Raw genomic sequence first — 23,528 nt, 5'->3', positions numbered from 1 at the left:
GACATTGATGTGACTTAATGAATTTTGGCATAAGAGATATTGGATCTCTGTCACCCAGCGCTGATACACAGCTGATACTGTTCAAGTATCTTTGTTAGGAAAGGGTCCTATCCCTGGTATACTGCCACGTTAACCTTAACTTGTACTTCATATGGAGTATGGGACAAGGAAAAAAGTTGAGCAATCTAATGTGTAAAATAGTTTTACTGCAATCCTTACCTTCTTTAGGAAAAAAAGTATGGATCTGGTGGTCATACCTAGTGGAGATGGATAAAAATTACGCTTGAGAATGAAGCAGAAGTGAGGAAAAAGAAAGGGAAGGAGTTGCTTTGAATTTTACTTGTGGGTTTATGAATCTTTTAGAACTAAATGGGTTGGACTGTAGTCTATCCAGCATATAAATAGTTTATACCTAGATCATGATCAACTCACTTCTCCAAGATTTCATATAATTCTAAAATAAATCAGCCAGAATTACCTGTAACAAAAAGCCTGTCCACTGCGCTGTACAAAAATGTTTTAACAAGCTCATTTTTTTTTTTCTGGCATAAACTGGCTATTAAAGGAGTAGGTCTTCACTCAGCTGTTGAAAATAAGAAGTATATTATTTTACCACTGTGCAACATACAGTTGCAGGCCCCACCTTAAGGACTTTCTGGTGTAAAGACTGTCCAGTGTTTAGTATGTTACGTTGTGGTATGGAGTGCATGGCCCTGTGTTATGTTCAGTCAGGCACATTAAATCTGTTCTGTTACCTGATATTTTAATTTTTAAAATCATAGGTATCTACAACGAACAGTAAAGCACCCAACCTTGCTACAGGATCCAGATTTGAGACAATTCTTGGAAAGTTCTGAGGTATTTACGTTCTTTTAACTTCTCTTACTTGTTTCTAGATATAGTAACCTACCAAGAAATATATTCACTTTGTTTTGAGATCTAATCCCCTAAATAAATATGAAATCCAATTGGACTGTACCCTTCACGGGACAGAAAGGCAGAGGCTACTTAGGTAATGGTGTGCCTCTGGCTCTGGTACAACTTAGAATGGTAGTGACAAAAAGCTATTTGCTGTATAGTGACTTCTCAAGCGAGTTGGTCTTTTCAGTTCTGATGTTACTGATTGTTAAGTAAGATGTAAAATCAAACTGGCTTGGAAGTGTCTTTCTTGCCTCCAGGAGTTCAGCTTGAGGTGTATTGGTAGGAGAATGTGAAGATGGTGGCTGTACTGCTGGCCACGCTAGGTATTTTGTGAATAAGGACTTCAGTCACCTGTACCTTTCACAGTAGTAAATATATTGTTAAAGATACATAATATCTCTTCATAAATGTGTGTAGTGGTTTCACTCTAATACTGAACTGTGTTTTGGCAATGTCAGTATCTTAGTTATACTAATAAGTCACAGAGGCCTCCCTACTGACAAAAGCATCAATAGATAACTTACAGTGGGTTTGTCAATGCTGCTGACAGACAAAACATCACATGAAGGGTAAATGGTCTGACACAGGGGCCACCTTGTATAGCATATTCAATCTAGCCCGAATACTAATATCAATTAAATTTAAAGTTTGTTAACTTAACTCTGAGGATTTCTCAGTACCTAAACAGATAACATGTTCTCTTAATACTTGAGGTATGTTCATGGCCTTATGTTGCAAAGCAAAAAGTCATCAACCTTTTATTATCAACATGCAGTGCATGTTTTGCATTACAATTAAACGTGTCACAGAATTTCCTTTGTCTAATTTGTTGTAAATCTATGCTTTTCTGTTCCTGTAGTGGCAGTTTGTTCATTGTAGCATATAGGTGGCCATTTAGGACATTTGGCTAGTTCATAACAGCTTTGGACAAGTGGTTTGTTTGTTCCATTTAAATGTAAAGATGTAGAAGAAAAGTAAATAGTCTATATTTTTAAGTTTTCCTCTTGAGAATGTAAAAGTAGTAAATTTGAGAAATTAGATTCCACTATATTGAAACACATAGGAGTAAAGAAAACACTATATCCTTTTCTTTCCCCCTTGTGCCCAGTTAAACCTCCATCCTTTTAACCAGTCTCTTTGCCCTTATTTGTCATTCAATTCCAGCTGCCGAGAGCGGTTAACACCCAGGCTCTGAGTGGAGCAGGAATATTGAGGATGGTGAACAAGGCTGCCGACGCTGTCAACAAAATGACAATCAAGATGAATGAATCGGATGCAGTAAGAGCTGATTTTTCGGCTTGAATAATGAGATGAATTAATGAGCCTCAACAATTGCATTTTAAAGCTGTAGAAGTAGAAAATGGGTTATTAATTTGCTTATTGGCTGGAATTCTTAGCTGTATCAGTTGACCACCCTGGCAGTACCTGGATAATTTGCTTCTTTAGAACCAGAAATGTTCTTGGTAATCTAATTTGTAATGCTTGACTCTTTCATCTTTTGTCAGTGGTTTGAAGAAAAACAGCAACAATTCGAGAATCTGGATCAGCAACTTAGGAAGCTTCATGCCAGCGTTGAAGCATTAGTCTGCCACAGAAAAGGTAACTTTACTTTTATGTAACTGCATGAACCTTAGGAAATGGTGATGAGAAACAAGAGCTCAGCATGTCAGAACTCTTAACTAAAGTAGTTGCACAACATATTTTAGTGCAAAAATCTTCTAATTGTATCTTTTATTTTAAACCACTCTAGTATTTTTGTATACCTGTCTTTAATTTTAAATTTAACCGGAGTATCTGTCATTCCTAGAGTCACTGTAATGATTTAGAATTTTTTTTTCCCTTGCACAGTTTCATTACCACACCTAGCAAGTGATTCTACTACAGTAGACATCCATAAATTTATCTTCAGGTCTCATGGCAAGAGTAATTTCTTTCCGAACAAAAAGTGGCTGCATAAATCCATTTAAACATCTTTTGGTTCAGTATTGCTCTGTTAACCGAGTTTAAGTGCTTACACAGGAATTTGTTATTCCTTATTTAGTCTGCATAATGGTATACCCTCAAACTACTGTTAAGGTAAACTTTTCTGGGAAGATAAGTATTCACAGAATATCAGCTTTTTGTTTGCTTATTTTAGATACAAGCAAAGCCTGCAAGTTTATATTGTAATAACCTGTGCTGCTTTTTGTCAAAGATGGATTTCTATCAGATTATTAAAAAAACCAACAAAACAAAATAGAAACCAAATCTAACAAAATCCCAAACAAACCACAATTTTGAATTTCTAACTTGAGGAAGACCGTAAGTGTGCTTTCTGACAATATTGTATTATATAATGTGGTGTCGCCTTCGACCTCCTCCAAAAGCACTTGAAAATGTCGTGAGCTACTTTCTCGTAATTCTAATCAAGAATTATTCTCTGTAGTAAAAATATCTTTAGCCACCTATCCTCGAAGTAATGGAAAATGAAAATCCTTATTTACAGTTGATTTCACACCTTACAGATTTGAAGAAGTGTTGGTTTGTTGTTTTTTTGTAAGAGTTGCGTTTAAATTGTAAATGTTTTAAATATCTGAAGACAGTTTTCTTCTGCAATCACTTCTGGTATTCTGATGGTTCTGCAGGAGTAGCAGAGTTACAAACTAGCCTGTAGTAGTTTGGACTAAACGTTTGTTCAAAGGTACATGGGATTTGGGACAATTGCACCAGTATTTTTTAAGAAATAAGCTCAAAACTTCACTTTCACAGGTGCCGATATGTGAGGTTTTCTTTTTTTTTTTTTTTTTTTTTTTTTAATTTTAAGGCATATCAGAATGTGACAATACACTACAGTATGCACACATATAAGTTACTTAAAGTCCATAAAAGAGTCCAACAGAAATAAATTCCACTCATGGGAGTGGTGGTTTTGTGAAAGGGTTGGGGTTTTTTTCCACTCTGAACTAAATGGAAAAACTGTGCTGTAAACCTGTTAAAATTGTTCTGAATTTGCTCTGTAGATGACTTTGCTTTTGTTTTGTGGGTTTGCAGTTTCTTTGAAGTAGGCGATTGGATAATACTGAAGTGACTTTTTTTTCATGTCTTTTGCTAGACAAAATAAGCATGACATTAATGGACTTGGCAAAGCATTTACTGATCGAGAGTTTTTTGTGCAGGAGTCCTCCTCCTAAATGTGGTTTCATTGTGATGACCTTGTGTATCTTATCGTGATCTTTAGCTTCTTTTTTCAGTTGGTGAGGTTAAACCTCTGCTCGATTTCAAACCTCTGCTCCACTGATTTATGCTGCAGAGTAATATAACAAATTAAATCGTGCTGAACATTACTCCTGTGTTTCAGAGCTTTCAGCCAACACCGCTGCCTTTGCTAAAAGTGCTGCCATGTTAGGTAACTCTGAGGACCATACTGCTCTATCTAGAGCTTTGTCTCAGCTTGCAGAGGTTGAGGAGAAGATAGATCAATTGCATCAAGAACAAGCTTTTGCTGATTTCTATGTGTTCTCAGAACTTCTTGGTGATTACATTCGTCTGATTGCTGCAGTAAAAGTGAGTACTAGGAGGAAAAATACCGATTTCGTGTTTAAAATTGCATTCCTCAGCTTACAGATTTAGGGTAAATGAATGTGTGTATTTGCTCATGTAACACAATTAAGTTTCTGCCTCATGTTCTAGCTGAATAAAGTGAAAGCGTTCATGAATTATTCCAATGATAAAAATGTGATCAAAGAATAAAAGTGATCAAAAATGTGAATGGAGTGGTAAGATCTAGAGAAAATGCAAATCTACTTTGAGCAGTACTGATTGTGTACAGTACTTGGGGATACTGTACTGTGTCTAAGCATACTGTACATGTTTATTTCAGATTACTTACTGTTACAGTAAGCATACATAAATGTTGAAGAACATAATTTGGTATTCTATATTTGGTAGATAGCCAGTAATGTCTTTAAATAAGAAAAAAATGCAATTTGTGGATCTACATCTCATTAAAGAAAATATTCGATTTAGGTGTAAGCTATGCTATACAGCATGATTAGGTTTAGACATGAGAACAGGTATCTGTGAATTATGTCCAGAAATACCTTTGAACTTGCCAGGTTGTTGGAAGTATTGGGTTTTTTTTACTTTTTTTCTCTTTTTTCTAGTTTTTTTTAATGTGTACTTTACTTCTACTGCCTTAGTACATTGCTAACAAAAACGTCTTGCTGAAAATGCATGTAATCCATATGCATGAACAGTTTGCTAGCATCTGCATTTAGAGAATTGTCTGCACAATAGAGCACTACATAGTGGTTTTTTAGGTTGTGTTTTGATAGAATGAGGGGCATAAAATGATTTGGAGCACTGAAGTGTCTGCTCTGAAAAGGGTTCTTGAATAGCCTGTTATTTGTGGAAGGTTTTGAGCTGTGCAAGCATGATGTCAAGTGGATACAATACATGGTAGACACACTAAGGTTTCTTGGAGTATACTACTCTTTCCACCTTTATGCTGGAATTATTTTTTCCTACTGGGAATTAAGATAGCTCTAGCACTTCCAGTTTAATAAATTTGTCTGTTCTCGCAGGGTGTGTTTGACCATCGAATGAAATGCTGGCAGAAGTGGCAAGATGCTCAGGTCACTTTACAAAAAAAACGTGAAGCTGAAGCAAAGCTCCAACTTGCCAACAAACCTGATAAATTACAGCAAGCTAAAGATGAGATAAAAGAGGTAATGTTACCAAACGTTATTTTGGAGGTCAGACTTTGTGCATTGGCTCATTCATTCTGCATTAATGCTGCTTTATACCATTTTTACAAATCATTTACTTGCTGTTTCCTGTATTTACTGAAATTGTTAAAAGAAATTTACTTAAAACACTGAATATGTGCAATTTTTACTTACTGTAAGATCTGTAAGACAGTTAATACTGTCTCTACAGAGTGTGGGAGATAGGAGGGTGGGAACATGGACACATTAATGCTTTTAACTGTTAACAGCTCACTTGAGTAGGCAGAGGAACATCTCTTGGTCTCTAAAGCTAAGATGACTTGGGTAAATCCAGAAAAGACAACTAATAGAGAACTATTCCCATGTTTTGCTTAAATATGCAGCTTTTCTACCCATATATATGTGCATGTATATATGGTGTAATTTCAGTAAAAATAAATCTAACATGTTGAAGTGTCATAATTTATACACTTTTTCTATCATGCTTCACTAAGGAAATTGAAGAGGTAGGACAACTTAATTATTTAATGCTTATGCATTCTAAGTATGCTCTAGTACTCTCCCATTAAATAATGGAAGAACATTTATTGCAAATTTCAAGCTCTTTTACACAGTTGCTTTGTTTGGCTTCCTCATTGGTCACTAACCACATGCTCCTTTGTTCTTTTTGCCCCTTGGTATATTTCACATACAGTATTGAAATTACTCATTAACTTGATTTTCTTTTCCTTAAAAAAGTCTATTGTTTACTGAGAAATCCTAATGTTACTCTTGTGTGGCCACGTTCTTATTGATTGCCTCTCCTGATGTCACCCATCCATTAACAATAAATTTCCTGATTACTGGTAGTAGTGGGAAATAGAGATCCTTTCCCAGTCACAATATTAAATAACTGGTTTTTTTGGGAAGTTATTACTTTTCCTGCTTTATTAGAGAAGGCTTTTAGTAAACCCACAGTTTAAATGTGCCAGTTGAAAGTTCTTACTGCCACTGAAATGTGTTCAGAGTTGTTGAATTCTGTAATAGCGGACCCTCTGGCAGAGGAATTGCGAAGTGAAAGCCTGAGCAGGTCGAGCATCATGCATGACTCGGTTGTTTTTTGTGCATAAAGGGACAAAGGACACTCCTATAAATACCTTCTTGAATGATGAACTTCTCCTTGTCAGACACTATAAAATGGCAAACTATTATCCAGTGGTAATTCACATAGGACCTGGGATTTGGGCATGATGAAACTGAAATGCTGAATACATTAGGCCTGTATAAGCTTTCACAGAAATCTCAGGTACCTCTGTTTGATGGGCGGTAGGAAAGCATGGGCAATCTTAACCTACTTTTCTTTACCTGTGTTTTATACTATTTCAGTTATGTGATAACTCTTCAGGCTGATCTTCCATGAAGGAGATGCTATTATGACTTACTAAATAGCTTCATAATGTATATCTAAAAGGTCAGTCAGGGGACTGTGAATAAATATAAACTAAAAATATAAATATGGAGATGTTTATTGGAACACAGATGATGTTTATCTCATATCACAGTAGAAACTTGACGCCAGATCACAAAATGTTTTTGTGAATAAGTAGCACCACTGGATTGGTAACAGGAAGATGCTGCATTGAAGCCTGTTGCTTCCCTGGTGCCTTTTTCTGAGGAAGATAAATGTTACTGAATGTATTTGTTCTCTTGACTCAGTTAATATGTTGAGATGAACAGATACAGTTGCTAAGTATTTTCAAAGCACTGCTAGCTTCTCTGTGGGGCTCGCCCTTTATCTACACAACTATCTTAAATTTAACAATGTAATAGGTATGTAAAAGCAGTTACAGGGCAATGTGAATGCTGAGGATCCCTTCTTGTCTAGCTGGATGTCTTTTTACAGAAACTAAGGAGAAATAACCTAGTGTCATATATTGTTATATGAATGCCATGCTCCCAATATGGCAAAACCCCATAAGAAACATCTCTTCCTCTGAATTTTCCTCTAATGATCTTCTTACCTGCAGTAACTTTTCTACTCCTGCTTTCTATGAAAACAGATAAACACATCCTCAGTAGTTCATTCGCAACAGAAATACGGTAGAGATAATCATATACTTGACAGGAGGCAGAGATGAAGATTTACTCATCTCTTCTGGAATTAGAAAAATACAGAGAACTAACTTGAGACTCTTCCAAGCTTGATTGGACAGGTTTAGGTTCCTTTGTATGACGTGTGTAAAGGGAATAGCAGATAAAGCCTTAGAGATGCATTTTATTTTCTAAAGAACATTTTTTATATGTTATCAAGTGTTTGTAACAGCAGTACTAAGCTATATTTACATTTTGTCTACAGATAGCATTACCTTAAAGATACCTTTGTTGCAACTGATCTGATGGCATCCTGTAACACAAATTTGAAATTGTTATTGTAAGATTTTCTTTTAAATAGGCCAAAAAAATCAAATAGGTCCTTAAGTGACTATCAATATGCTAAAAAAATTCAGATACTGCTAGACTGAATGGACAACACAAAATCTTACCTCTGTATGTCTTTCCTTTGCCAGTGGGAGACAAAAGTTCAGCAAGGGGAAAAAGATTTTGAACAGATCTCCAAAACCATTCGCAAGGAAGTTGGAAGATTTGAGGCATGTATAATTTTGTCCAAGTAAATAACAGTTCTACTGTAGACAATACTGACATTTCAAGTAAAATTTATAAAGAGGTTAATATGCCATAATTTATTTATTAACAGAAGGAACGAGTGAAAGACTTTAAAACTGTTATTATCGAGTACTTAGAGTCGTTAGTGCAAACACAACAGCAGGTAAGATAAATTTTAAGTTTTGTACAAGTTAATATTTAATACATTCCATATTAGGTTAGTTAGAAAAATACGGGATTTAAGCACAGCAGTTCCTAAAACATTAAGAGCTACTGGTCTGTACTGTGTTGGTGAATGATTGCAGTTTCCCAGCCCTTGCACAGCTGTAATTCAGGGAAGTAAGGGAGAAGCTCTCCTATGGATATGGGCAAGCAGAGGGTCTTGTCATCTTCTCAAACTGAATTAGTACTTTCACTTAGAGATTGGAGTAAATTGTAATCAGTATGTACTTACACTTACTGAAGAGACTTGGATTCTTAAATGTTTATTGCTCTTTTTTAAAAGTACAAAATATTATTGAATATTGGAAAGCATTAAAACAGTTTCCAGTGTCTGAGAAGTAGGCCTTGTTATCAGAAAAAGTCTGGACTCTTTCTTCTGTTCATTGCAGGAATATAACCCTTCAGCTTTGTTTAATTAAAAAAACCCAAAAAACAGTATCCTTAGAGATAAGAATAAGTGACTGATCTTTAATAAAAATCTGTATGATTGTATTCTGTAGCATTGTGTTTAACATGTGGCAACATATCTACAGCTATGAGCAGATTTGTGTATTTATTACTTGGTTTTTTTGCACTATGTAAATACATGAATGAATAAGTACCTATGTTCTTACTTTATCTCACAGAGGCAAGTTTACTGCCAGAGGAGGTAGGTATGTGTTGTATTTTCCAATATTTAGTACTTAATGAGTGATTTTTCCCTTTTCTTCAAGCTAATAAAATACTGGGAGGCATTCCTACCTGAAGCCAAAGCCATTGCCTAAAAGAAGAATATTCCAAGTGACAAGATACTCGGGATGTTTGTCCTGGATAAAACTAAATTCCACAGTGAAATCACTTTAAATCATCTAAATAAACCACTATATATTTTATGAATTAACATGTGGCTTTTTTTATATACCACAGCATTTTATTAACAAGCTGCATGTCCTGACCCTCTTTGAAGTGGACTGTGGCATGATGTTCTGCAATACATTGCTGAATTGAACACTATTGTGTCTTAATACTTGCACTAAAATGTGCACTGCAAGGCCAGAAAGCTGATATTTTTGTTCTTTACAACACAATGTTCTGTAGTATGTTTACCTGATCTTTATGAAACAAATTTAATTGCATTGATTAATGTTCACTTAAACATTCCTGTACAAAATCATGTTTTTGTGATTACAATAATAAAGGGATGTACCTTGTGAAACATTAAACGCTCTGGGTTTGTATCTATAGATACTTACTGGTGTTCTTGAGAGTACGGTTTAGAACAAATTGAGATGTATCCAGGGCAAACCCAACATTTAGTAAAGAGTGGTGGAGAAGGTATTAAAGATTCACAAACAATTATCTGTGCTAAACTGTTCTGTGTTTTAATTCTGAATCTCTTCAGTGTGGGTGTTCTTTTCACTTGAAGTTATCACTGCCTTGGCAAAGTCTACTGTGTTAGTACTCATAGGGTCAAAAGACTGATGCTTGGGCAACAGACAGATGTAAACTGAAATCTCTTTCAAGTGTTTACAGAGCTTCTGCAGAGTTAAAATCACCTGCATGGTCAAATACTGATGTCCTATGGGACTGCGTCAATTGTATTCAGTGGTCTTAGGATACAAAAATATAAAAAAGTCTTGCAGTAATTCTGGTAATAGGTGAGGAAGAAAAGTGGGTAATTCAGCTGAGTGCCTGTTAGTTGTAAGAGCTAGCATTCTGTTTGTATTTTCTGGAGTAGAAAATGCATTTGAAGGGACTGGTTATATATACCTTTTGCAAGAAATCAGAGCAGATTTTTCTGAAATACACAATATTAACATAGGATGTGCTGTCCTGTCATTTTAATGACATAATGAGCTTGTTGATGTATTAGTATTAATGGAAGGTATTAATGTTAACAAATTTTAGGCAAATATTAATTGTAGAAAACAAGAGAAGCTGTTGCTTACAGCTAATCATAAGACTGCAGGATAAACCTATGAATTTGTATTGTTTGGGATCAAATGTAAAGAAGCACATAATACCATTTCTAAACAGAATGAAGACCTCAATTCAACTGGAAGGTCTATTTCTACAACAAAGTTAGTGTAATCTTTACAGATTAGTTTTTGCTATAGCTTCTCTGCGTACCTCTCTTCAGTATTTTTAGAAGTTTTGAAGGAAACTAGGACAGAAAAAACCCACCAAAATTTATCAAGCCTAAATCAAGTGTCTTTTTAAATGGTTAAATGCTAAAGCCTTAAGCTTGTAATACCTTATGCCACCAGTGTTTGTTCAGTCATTTATCTTAAAACTGCCTTTTGAAAAGCTCAGATATGCTGGAGGCTTATGATGGAGAAACTGATCTAGGTGTAACACTCTCTTAAGTGTTACAATGCGCTTAACATTGGCTTGCATGCTGCTAATGAAACTTGACCAGCAGCTCAGTATTAAACTTCACGTGTATATCACTCTGACTGAAAGTGGTATTTCCAGAACTAAAAGACTCAGTTTGGACATGCAGGGCTCAAAATGGGTAAACATATCCTTTCATGATCATTTTTGTGTAAATTCTTTGTCCAGCTTTCTTAGCTCTTGATCTCTTTTTCCTTCTATCAGGGTTAGAAATCATTTGAATGATGGATCAGATTTCTTCTCTTTGTGACAGGAGAATGAGAGAGAGCTTTCATGTTAGTCTTCTAGCAAGGATTAGACAACTGAAAACAAGAATGAGTTGTGCAAGTTTTTTCTTAAAACCAGGAGCCTTTTGGGGAACAAAAGGATAATGGCATTTCTGGAGTTCACTGTCATACATGGTTGGCTGCTAATATAAAAAATTTTAGGGGTTTTTTGCATCACAAGGTTAGCTTGAACAGAAGATCCAAATCAGCTGTGACATTTGGCTAGCATAAAACTCTTGTTTCAAGAAGCTGTTAATGACCCTGAGATTGGCTCACTTGGCTAATCGTGTCAAGGTTGTGGGTTCAATCCCCAGATGGGCAATTCATTTAAGAGTTGGACTTAAAGATCTTTGTGGGTCCCTTTCAGCTCGGAATATCTTGTGATCTGGAAATTTATTTTGCTTATATTCGCCTGCATTATGGAGATTGGAGGTTCGGTTACTGTCTTTCTTAGTGCAGTTAACATCCATATTAGCAGATGTTTCTCAGCCCAAGTGAATGGAGGTATTACTGAACTCTTTCCTCTGTGGAGCTGACTACTAGATATCATACTAAATTTAAGTGGTGTTTTTCATTAAAACAGCAAGCCAATGTGCCACTGAAGAATCACTTGCATGAACAAAAAGTGAGTGTTTGCAAAATGATGAACTGCATTTGGAATACTGTATGAAAGACAAGGTGCTACTGAATTTTAGTTTACCTTTTAGGTCAAAATAGAATGCAGATGTTTGCAACAAATTCTACTGTTCATCATGTCTATTGTGCTTTTTAAATTAAGTATATATATATGACATGAAGTGGCTCAAATTGAAGACATTGTTACTTCTTTCTTAAACTGATGTTCAGTGTACAGTAAGTCTAATTATTTTGCCACTGTCCCTTTTAAAAGAGAATATTCTGCTTCCTTATAAATTATTCCTTCTTCTACCTCTCCTGAGTTATTCCCCTCTGAAAGCCTCATATGGGAGGTTGTTTCAGCATCTGTGGAGTGCATGCCCCAAATATGTCAGTTTCTTTCAAATTGTGGAGACGAGCTGCTAGCTGGTAGATCCTGTGCATTAAAGTGAACAGCCAACAGCCACTAAAATTATGTGTACAGTGAAATGATTGTCTTAAGGAAAAACAAATAGGAAAACCCCTTTGGAGTTGTATTTTTTTCTCTCTTTTCAGTTTAGAGTAGAACAGGCTGTGTAATAATTTTAATTTGTGGCAAAATATGAGTCCATTACAAACATGAGGAAAAAAAGGGCAATATTTTAACAAGTGAGAAGCTGAATTTTCAGGTTGTTCAGAATGTTCTTTGTTACCTGCTAAGACGATTCTTCCTGTTTTATAAATTCTTGTGTTCCATAGATGAATCAATGGTGAACTTGCTAGTAATCTTTGGACTTTACTGGTGAAGCCATTCCTTTCCTCTTCCCTCCTCCCACCCCAGATCAACGAGGAAATAATTGACAAAGGGAAGTGGTATAAAATAATCCAAAACTTTTTTCTGTTGTTAAGAAAGCAGCTTAGGCAGAACTATCCTAGCAGGATATTGATATAAAGTAAAAGAAATATGCAAAAAAAATACATATTTTTTCATTTTTTAAAGTAACAGAAAATGGGAAGGCGAGAAAAGACTAGAGATAAACCATGTATCTGTGGTTGGATTTTGCGAGTTGACTTAAAACCAGTTTTGTAGCAATTGAAAAATTGACAAACTTATGTTATGTTACGATCTAATGTCTTTTTTTGATCTGGCCTCTTGTTTTGATGTATATTTTACTTACCACTTAGATTAGAATTTTTATATGGGTTTGCCTATTTCTATCCTGGAAACTAGCCATTCAGAAAGTCCTTGAATCATGAGAATTAGTGGAAAGTGATCTTTTAGATTTGCCTGTAATTATTCCTTTTTCTCTCCCGTGAATTATGCTAACATGATGAATGCTAAATTCTCCCTCCCTGTATGAGGAATTACAGAATGACCATTTCGGAAAAAAAGAAACATAGAAGTGGCCAGCAGAGGGGCAGATTGATGATTCCTAGTTTCTGTAATCATGGAAGGTTAGGTAGAATCTGGTGACAGGTAACAGCTACAGCTGGAAGGAGTGTATTATTAATTTATTTCACATTCTGGATCAAGGTAATTTAAGAATATAACTCAAGATACTGATACCTGCAACAACACCCAGCACTGAAGACCAACACTGACATTTCCTAGTGTACTTTTGAGAGCCTGCTCAGCAGATCAATTTGAAGATAGTCTGTGTGTTACCAGTAGAGTTCAACCATTTTACAGTTTTGCTTTTAAGATTACTAACATGATTTTAATACGTTATGCCAGTTCAAGTCAGCTATATCTGAAATATATTCTCCTTGCTTTGTTGTTTGTGGGAAGCATTGTAATATCTGTGCACTTAGCTTTCAAAGACCAGAATCCTAGATAGTTTTGAGCACACTTTGATAGTATTCTATGAACTAATGTTTCTTAAATTTTTGATCTTCAGTGTATCAGACAGAAAGACAATCCTTGGCCAGCCAGCCATGGGGAGAAATCCTTTTTTTTTCTTCAGATGTAACTTTAAAGATTAGCCAACTAATGATGATATATTGTGTAAATTAAGTATTTAACATTCTAAAACATATTGACGTATTTGAATTCAGCTCACCATGTAATCTTCCTTGTTCCTCTTGGCTGATGCACAGTCAAAAGTTCCATTACATTCTATTGAATTTGAAACTAGATTAATGTCCAAAACTTTTCTTTCTTAATAAGTTACATGTTATTAAGGAAAAAAGTAACTTTTTGAAATTATTGCTTATTAGGTTGCAAACAGCCACAAACACTGCTCCTATGAAATTCTTCTACTGACTTCTCAGCATAAATGCTTTATGGCACAAGTGGTATCCTAAGAGTTATCCCTCTGTTTTGTATTGGAGGAAGAACTACACCTAAAGACTGGATTCTTAACAAAAAAATAACAGTAATAATAGCATGGTAATTACTAAATAGTATGCCAACATTTACTAGAGTGATAAGGCTCTTACTATATGGCTAGTCTTTCCTTGGGATTTACCACAAAGCAGAGGGTGCTTTGTGGGGGAATGGGATTTCTATACACACCTTTCAGTCCACGGACATGGTGGAGAGCACATAGGGGCTGGAAACACTGCTCGTCACCACTACCACACAGCTGTGCTGGCACTGTCCTGCTGGTTGTCAGCAGTTGAGGATACTGGAGGAGCAGTGTTGTGCAAAAACAGATGCCTGAGGATTATCTGGCTTTGATTTCAGGTAATTTTTTTTAAATTTTGGTTTGTTACTTCGCTTTAGTTTAGCAAAGTAAACTAGTGTTAGTTTGCTTTAGTCTTCTTGGTTTAAGTCAAATGATGTCTATCTTGTATTGAATCCTTCAAGGTCACAGGTCTTTGCTTAGAGCAAAATATAATTAAATTTACCTTTCAGTAAAATAAAGAGAAATTGAGGGAAAAGGAGCTTGTAATGTTCCCCTCTCCCTCCCCAGTGCCATTAATCTAGAATGAAACTAGTTTTCAAAAGAAATTTCAAAAAGCTGATAGCATAACCACAGACATCAGAAAAATTGGTTTTCTGTCCACTTTTGAGGTATGTTTTTATACCTGAATCCACTTATGCAAGATCAAACCCTCTGTACTCATGGATTTATCATGGTAGCTAAGAAGATCAGTGAGAGTGTGAGGTTGTCTCAGGTAGTGCCTCTTCAGACTCACAGGGTGAGTTTTAAGATATGACCATCTAATATAGAGGCAGTTTGTTGTCATTTTGCAGTGCTTCCAAATGGTTTGAAACTTGGAGTTAGCAAGTTTTCGTGAGGTCAAAGCATTTGCCTGTGCCAACAGCATGGCCTCTTAAATGCACTTGATATTACACTTTCTGTTTCTGCTGCCATTACTCTTCAAGCCATGAAAACAGCTGCTTATTTTGGAGTGTGAGAAGTATTATTTAATTTCTCCAGTGGCCAGAAATCATCTACACTTCTCTGAAATGGTATGGTTTTCTCTGCTAAATAGCAAAGTTAAGAGGTGGCTTCTTGGGAACACACACAACACAGGCAACTTTCCTTAGCGCTGCTTTTATTTTTTTCCTCTTAATTTCATGTCTGTTCACAACAGGCGCTATGAAAGGTGCTGATTTGTTTGTTGACCAACATGGTCATGACAGAAGGCTGTGCTGCCATTCAGTGGCATCTTGATAGGCTGGGGAGTTGGGTGGTGAGGAACCGTAGGGGGTTCAATAAGGGCAAGTGTAGGGTCCTGCACCTGGGGAGGAATAACCCCAAGTCAGGGGCTGACCTACTGGAGAGCAGCTCTGTGGAGAAGCACCTGGGAGTTTTCATGGATCACAGGTTGATCATGAGCTGGCAGTGCCCTTGTGGTGCCAGTGGTGTCCTGGGGTGCATCGGGAAGAGTGTGGCCAGCAGGTGGAGGGAGCTCCAGTGATGCCACATCTGGAGTCTTGTGTTTAATTCTGGCTTTGGTACAAGAGAGACAAGGTACTACTGGAAAGGGTCCAGTGGAGGTCACAAAGATGATGAGGGATCTGGAGCATTCCTCTTATGAGGGGAGACTGTAGGAGCTGGGCCTGTTTAGTCTGGAGAAGACTGAGAGAACTCAAGAATGCACACAAATATCTCAAAGGCAAGTGCCAAGAGGATGGTGCCAGACTCTTTTCAGTAGTGCTCAGCAATAGTATGGGGAATAATGGCCATAAAGTAAACCACCAGAAATTCCACCTCAGCCTGAAGAAGAACTTTACACTGAGGGTGGCAGAGCACTGGAACAGGCTGCCCAGGAAGGGTCTGGAGTCTTCCTCTCTCAAAACCCATCTGGATGTGTTCCTGTGCCAACTGCTCTCGGTGACCCTGCTTTGGCATGGGGTTGGTGGGGATGAGCTCTGGAGGTCTCTTCCAACCCCAGCAATTTTGTGATTCAAGTTTGAGCTGTGGTGTGAATTCAGGACTGGATAAATTCATCCGTTTGGAGGCTAATTCTTTCCCCCTCCCTTTTTTTCTGTGCTACGCAGTAGCGCTGCAGCTCTGGCTGTACCAAAAGCCGGCGCTGTCAAACACCGTTTGTTTTAAACCACGTTTTTTCCAGAAGCAGCAGCTCCCGCCTCATCCCGGCAGCGTGAGGGGGCGCGGGGGGCGGGGCCGAGCGCGGGTCCCGCCCCGCTTCTGTCACGTGTTTGAGGGTCACGTGACCGGCGCTCAGATGGCGGCGGCGCCGCCGCGCTGAGGGGACCCGGCATGGAGGTGTTCATCCCGTCCTTCCGATACGAGGAGAGCGAGCTGGAGCGGGGGTACACGGTGAGGTGCGCCGGGGCGGGGCACGCCCGCGCCTCGGGGCGGCCATGTGGCGGCGGCCAGCGGGGGCTGCGCTGGGGCTCCCGGTAGGCATCAGCGTGCCGGGGCCGTCCTCCCCTCCCTGCCCAGGCCAGCCCTGAGCTGCCCAGCGCAGCCCGTCCTTGCCCTGCCAGCCCTGTCCAGCTCTGCCCAGCCTTGCCCTATTCTCCCCAGCCCTGCTGTGCTCCGCCCTGCCCTGTCCAGCTTTGCTCTGACTAGCCCTGCCCGTCCCTGCCCTGTATAGCCGTCCCAGCCTTGCCCTTCTTGTCCAGGCCGACCTTTCCGAGCCCAACCTTGCCCTGTCCAGCGCCGACCATCCCTGCCCTGCCCCTCTCGGCACAGGAAGGCTGGTCTCAGCCCGTCAGACGCCTGCTACACCACAAGAGTTCTATTCTGTGGGGCAGCAGCGACAGCGGCTGGTGCAGCGTGACCAGCAAGGGAGGAGAGGCAGCTGCTCCCTTGCCGCTCGGCCCTGCTGGAGAAGCACATGCTGGGTCTAGGTCTGGGCTGCCCAGAACAGAAGCTGGAGTGAGTCCAGTGCAGGACGAAACACGGTGAAAGGACTGGAGTGTCTCTTGCATGTGGAAAGGGTGAGAGACCTGGGACTGCTAATCCTGAAGAAGAGAAGGGGCAGGGGCATCTCTTCAAGGTGTACGGATGATCTGAATGGAGAGAATGAGGGGGCCAGACTCTTTGTTTTGGTGCCCAGTGACAGGAGAGGTGGCAGTGGGCAAACATCAGAACGCAGGGAACGCCCTTTAAACATAAGACAAGACTGGTTCGTTATCATGAGGGTGGTCAAGTACTGGCATGGGCTGCACGGAGGACTGTGAAATCTCCATCCTTGCGGGCTCTCAAAACCTTCCTGGACACTATCCTGGGTAGCCTGCTGTATAGTTGACCCTCCATGAACAGGCAAGTTAGTCTGCCCAGTTTTTAGAAGTCTTTTTTGTTCCCAATAGTTTTCTCATCCCACAAAACTGTTGGACTGTAACACTTTCACATGTTGCTGGGTGGAGACAGGTGGACCAAATCCCAAGGTATTTGTGTGAAAGTGGATATTCAAAGCTTGCTTCTTTTATTAAATATATTCATTTAGTAGCTCAGACCTCATAAGAAATACCAGAAGAAAAATTGAATCCTGTGGAACATTTAGAAGATTAATCCATGTAGGCATAGTTTCATGAAGCAAGTTCATCTTCCTGATGCTTAATGCTGTATATTATTTGGTCCTCACTACTAGTAAGTGTTTGCAGGCCTTGCAAAAGATAAACCACTTTAGATGTATTAATGTGGGACTGTAGCAGCATTAATATTTCTGCCTCTTGGGTGAACTTAAATGTAAGTGACTTCCTACAAGACACCTGTGTGATTCTGGGGACTTGGCTTTAGAACATTTTGACTGAGTGTGATTACAATAGCACAGGCTGATCCTACCATGTCCTAGTTGAGCAGCTTAGTTGAAATGACAGAGTGATTGCTAAGATTTTCATATTACACAAATAGGATTTTTCAAAGTAATGCTTATTTTTAGTATTTGCTTTTAGTGAGTTTCTATTTCTTTAAATGTAATTCTGTCTGTGACTCCTGCTATCTAGAGGATTCATTCAGGTTTTTTAAATTTCATAAATGTTAAGCTGTGTAAGGTTCAAAGAAGTCAGAAATGTAACTATATGTTTCTAGAAGTCTTTCAAGAAAATGATATTACAACACTGTTGATTGTTACAGCACTTTTCCTCTTGAGTCATTTAGTGGTGATGAGTCAGTCTCATGGATCTGAAAGTTGCTGTAGTTCAACAGACTTTGGTAGTTTTTCCTGCATGATTATTTTGCCATTTCAGTCAGATTCTGTACTGTTTTGCATACAAAAATGATCATGCTTTATGTTGACCATGAAACTGTACAAGGAATTGTTGCTGAAGTTTGTCTGGGTCAGGCATGCTTGTAGGAGAGGATATGGAAAACTGTTCTGATAATAACATTGTGTCTTTCCTTTATGTTTTAAGGAGGTTATGGACTATGCATGAGGAAAGCTTATGCCAATGTAATCGTGAATTTGTTATATTGCTAAATAATTTGGATAAGTATTGTTCCAAGCACAGAAATTCAAAGGGGTTCACTATATGTCCTCCTTCCAGTGAAACTGAGGTTAACAAAAGCTTACCATTGTTCTGTATTGGCTATGAACTTATACAGGCAATTCACTTCAAGTTGGTTTTCATCATCAGCTTTACAGTATTAACATTTAAAACAGTTTGATGAGAAAGGTCAAAGAAGGTGTACTCCCAATGAACACTACTGGCAAACTGGTAACAATGGACAAGAAAAGGCTGAGCTACTTAACTTTTTTTGGTTCAGTCTTCACTTGCAGTCTCTTTTCCCACACTTCTCAAGTGGATGGACTGCAAGGCAGGGAATGGGGAAGTAAGTTGCTTCCCTACTGTAAGAGATGATAAAGGTCATGAAGAACCTACCTAAGTCTATGGATGCTGATGAGATGCATGCCAGAGTCCTGAAGGAATTGGCTGATGTAGTTGCCAAGACACTCTCCATGATACTTGAAAAGTCATGTGAAATCCCAGGTGACTGGGAAAAAGAGTACCCATCTTTAAAGAGCATAGAAAGGAGGACCTTTGGAACTACCAACCTGTCAGTCTCTCCTCTGTGCCTGGGAAGATCATGGGACAGAATCTCCTAGAAGTTCTGCTAAGGCACATGGAGGCCAGGGAGGTGATTTGAGACAGCCAGCACGACTTCACCAAGGGTGAGTCCTGCCTGACCAGCCTGGTGGCCTTGTGTGATGGAGTGACTACATCAGTGGGTAAGAGAAGGGCTACAGATGTCATTTATCTGGACTTCAGTAAGGCCTTCAACACAGTCTCCTCCAACATTCCTCTCTAAACTGAAGAGAGAGTTGGATTCAGTGTATGGACTGTTAGATGAACAAGGATTTGGTTGGATGGTCACATCTAGAGGGTTGTGGTCAGTGGCTCAGAGTCCCAGTGGACATCAGTGGCAAGTGGTGCCACCAGGGGTCTGTACTGGCACCAGTGTTATTTAATACCTTTATTAATGACATAGACAAAAGGATTGAGTGCACCCTCAGCAAATTTGCAGATGACACCAAGCTGAGCGGTGCAGTGACACTCCTGAAGACAGGATGCCATCCAGAGGGACCTGGACAAGCTCCAGAAGTGTGTCTGTGGGACCTTCATGAGCGTCGAAAAGGCCAAGTGCAAGGTGCTGCACCTGGGTTCAGACACCCTCGGTATCAATCCAGGCCTGGGGGATGAAGGGATGGAGAGCAGCCATGCTGAGAAGGACTTGGGGGTGCTGGGGGATGAGAGGCTGGACATGACCCAGCCATGTGCACTCACAGCCCAGAAAGCCAAACATGTCCTGGGCTGCATCCAAAGCAGCGTGGGCAGAAGGGGAAGGAGGGGATTCTGCCCCTCTGCTCTGCTCTGGTGAGACTCCACCTGGAAGGGGTCTGTTATGTCCAGCTCTGGGGTCCCTAACACATGAAAGAGAGGGACTGTTGGATTGAGTCCAGAGAAGGGCCACAAAAAATGGATCAGAGGGATGGAGACCTCCGCTTTCCTCTTTCAGTGAGGAAAGGCTAAGAGAGTTTGTGTGTCCAATCTGGAGAAGAGAGGGCTCCAGGGCTCCATTTTTGCAGTATATAAACGGGGCTTTCAGTAAGATGGGGATAGGCTTTTTAGTAGGTCTTGTTGCAGTAGAACAAGGTGCAGTGCTTTTAAACTAGAAGAAGTGTAGATTCAGAGCAGACCTAAGGAACACAGGTTTTACAGTGAGGGTGATGAAACACAGCAGAGGTTGCCCAGAGAGGTTTCAAATGGCCCAGCCCTGGAAACATTCAAGGGCAGTTTGGATGGGGCTCTCAGCAACCTGATCTAGATTATATCCCTGCTCATTGCGGAGGGGGTGGATTAGATAACCTTTAAAAGTGCCTTTCAACCCAGACTATTACACGATTCTGTGATCACAGGAGTACCACTTTACACAGGTGATCTTTTTACTGTTACATTTCCTGCAAGTGCTAACTTGCTCAAAATTAAAATGTTTTGTTGGACTGGAGTAGCTGGAACAAGGAACTATCAGATGTTATGCAACTAATAGCAGAAAAGGATGATGGAAGCAGATAGAAGATTGCTGATGTGCTGACTGCCCACCAGCCAAGTCACATTCCAGAGGGTTACAGAGGGTGCCTTCTGCACTGTGACTGCCAGGGCCATTGCAGAGAAGCAGCACTCACAAAGGGTTTTTTGACAAGAGTGGCAATGCTCCGAATGGCAATGCTAGAAACAGGGATGGTGGTGACCTCCTGCATGAAATGAGAGACTGAAGGGAGAGTTGTTCCTCTCTGTGGTGGCTCTGCATTGCAACCATTACACGCTTTCCTGACATCCCTGTGTTTCTGGTTCCTTATATTTAGCAGAACAGAATCCAGTTCCCCTGGATGCAGACTGCTACTGTGTGTTCTTACTGGAAAGAAAAGACACAAAAGGGATGTTTGTCCTTTTCTTTATGGGAATTCATTACCAACTTACTGGTTTGTTTTCAGCTTAACCCTGTTGTTTCAGGTTATTTTCTTTTTCCCCGTGGTGTGACTAAGCAGCACTTGGAAAGTGGAATGGGCAGAGATCCATCATTTCTGGGGAGAGGGTGAAAATGACTTGCCATAGAAGGTGGAAACTTCTCTCTAGCTTCAGAGGGAAAACTAAAGTGCAATTAAGAAATAAAAAGGGGGAGAGGTAAAATATTGGGGAAGATAAAAGATTAGAAGAAAAAATTAGGGTAAAACCTTATTATGCAACATTTGAGATTGGGGTCTGTCAATAAAGTAAATGGGAAACACACTTCTTTCAAAAGTGTTTGTTTCAGCAGCTCAGCTTTACTAAAGCACTATTCCTCTGGTATAAAATCTTGGAAGTCTTTTTCCCCCTCCCCCACACAAAAAAAGCCAAACAAAAACCCCAGAGTAAATTTGCACTTGTTCCAGTTCTGTTTGGAGTATACATAAAATGATGAAACACAGAATATGGGAAATGGCAGTTTTCCTGGTGGACAATTAAATTTCATTGTCAGTTTAAATTGATGACACTAGCTTCTAAACTATTGAGCCTGTGCTAATAAATGCAACAGTTGTTCATAATTTGGCAGTGAATGACCTTTAAATGTAGGCGCTTACTAAGGATGTCCCTAGAGAACAATTCAACTTCGAAATGACATCCACGTGTTCTTGTTGTCATTTAAATATGCTCCCTTTGTCAATAACAGAATAATAAATACTAGTTAGATTTCTAATGTTGATTCAGATCCCAGGAAACTTACTGAATAAATTAGTGTACATTTGATTTATATTGACCAAAAAAATTTTACAGTGGTGTATTGCAGGTCAAGGTGACATACATTTAAATGTGTTGTAGAGCAGAGGGCATACTTGACTGACACAAGTGCTTACTGCATTTTTAATTAACACTTCCAATACTACTCTCCAAATTGCTCCTGGAGTTGCAAATGTAGAAGCAAGATCTGACATGTAAGATCATAAACTAATGTGGGTTTTTTGAAAGTCCATAGGCTTTACCTCCATAGAAGCAGCAGTTTAATTACAAGGCTATACTTCTGTTTGTGGAAGTATAAAACCACAAAGATCTAAGGTTTGGTATAGTTTATGTATTTTACTATTCTTTGCTGTTAATATAAATGTACACAGAGTCAAGAAGGGGAGTTTTTAGTAGTTCTTCCATGAAGACCTAGAATAAACCACAATAGCAAGTTATAAAGGGGGACTGTTTATAAGTTTCATGATTACAAAGCCTGGAGGGAGTAATTGTGAGTTTACATAAAAAGATTTCAAAGCATTACTGTTCTAGCACTTTTGCTTTCACTTTTCTAGACTGTGTAAACTTGGTAGTTTTAAAAAATTCTGAACAGATTTTGAGTGCCTTGAGTATGAAATCTGCCAGGGTGAAGACTACTTGCTTACCAGCCAAGCTTTTATAAGCCCACCATTTATTAACCTTGTGTCACAAGTACTGTTGAAATCAGTGACACACCAGTTACTCCAAGTTCAATGAAGTTCAACAGAAGTATTATATCTATTAGGTCTAATTAGAGCTTTTTACAATCTCAGTGTCTTCATAGAGGATTTTCAAATGTTCTGCTCTACAAGGGTGTCAGAGTAGGTCTGTACAGATGCATTTCTCTCCTACAGGAATGGTGAAGATGATAAAAGATAATTTTACAGATGTCAGTGATTTTGTGATTTCAGAAAAATGCTGTTTTGATCATTGCTTTTTGTGGGTTTGAAGTTCCAATGAAGGTGCATGTGTTAGTGGAGGAAACAGACTTGATAATTTAAGCCAGATTGCTGCTACTAAAAATACTTCTTTTTCTTTTTTTTTTCAGGGGGTAACTTGTGCATTTGTCAGCAGTGACAATTAAATTTCTTTCCTCAAGTCAGTTTTCCTGTTTGACAGACTTTGTCAGTGATATGAAACTAACCACTTGGTATGCAGTGGGAACCTGAGGAGCGTAAAGTAAGACACAAAGAATTTTGCAGTGCACATGATGGCAGCTAAGGCAGAAACCAGGAAGAAGTAAAACCAAAGTGAAAACTGGCTGAATTTGTATGTAGCGATCAGTTGGAGCTGTGGACAGATCAGACAGAGACGTGTATCTCTGGTGATCTCCAGTTGCTGTGCAATTGGTCGAAGGCCCCCTGATTCACAGTCATGCAATCTTAATGGAAAGGGCCATGTAAGATTTCTCTGAGCAGGAAATACCTTTTGCTTTATTTGCAATGGAAGGGTCAACAGTTGAATATAGAAGCAGCAGCATGATTACCTCTGTCAATTTTCACCTGAAAGACCAAAAGTTGACACTTTCTATCAGTACACTACAACTGCAAAGCATCCATTATCCATTCCTCTCACAGTATCTACTGGTTTGCGGTTTTAATGAGGAACTTACATTTTCAGAATGATTGGAGGTAGCAGGGCATT

General features: G+C 39.1%; 2 protein-coding genes across 5 annotated transcripts in view; both read left to right on the top strand.

The window, feature by feature from the left end:
• Window positions 1-9,715, top strand: part of SNX2 (sorting nexin 2) — a 32,672-nt gene extending 22,957 nt beyond the window's left edge. The window contains 8 exon segments of the mRNA XM_039566968.1: window positions 783-858; window positions 2,086-2,199; window positions 2,427-2,520; window positions 4,259-4,464; window positions 5,484-5,627; window positions 8,174-8,254; window positions 8,362-8,433; window positions 9,206-9,715. Of these exon segments, the coding sequence (XP_039422902.1) occupies window positions 783-858; window positions 2,086-2,199; window positions 2,427-2,520; window positions 4,259-4,464; window positions 5,484-5,627; window positions 8,174-8,254; window positions 8,362-8,433; window positions 9,206-9,256 (838 nt within the window). The 3' untranslated portion in view covers window positions 9,257-9,715.
• A 6,612-nt stretch (window positions 9,716-16,327) lies between these two features.
• The window catches only part of SNX24 (sorting nexin 24), an 89,018-nt gene continuing 81,817 nt past the window's right edge, over window positions 16,328-23,528 (top strand). For 2 of the 4 annotated variants that reach the window (XR_005603844.1, XM_039567161.1), the window contains exon 1: window positions 16,328-16,461. Coding sequence is in view for 2 of the 4 variants with exons in the window: in XM_039567161.1 (XP_039423095.1) it covers window positions 16,402-16,461 (60 nt within the window). In the remaining 2 variants the exon portion in view is untranslated. The other 2 variants (XM_039567163.1, XM_039567162.1) reach the window with 2 other exon arrangements.

Source organism: Corvus cornix, chromosome Z (genome assembly GCF_000738735.6).
Source record: "Corvus cornix cornix isolate S_Up_H32 chromosome Z, ASM73873v5, whole genome shotgun sequence".
In the NCBI taxonomy this organism is placed as follows: domain Eukaryota; kingdom Metazoa; phylum Chordata; class Aves; order Passeriformes; family Corvidae; genus Corvus; species Corvus cornix.
Note: the sequence above shows the minus strand (reverse complement) of the source record. Positions and strands in the feature narration are given on the sequence as shown.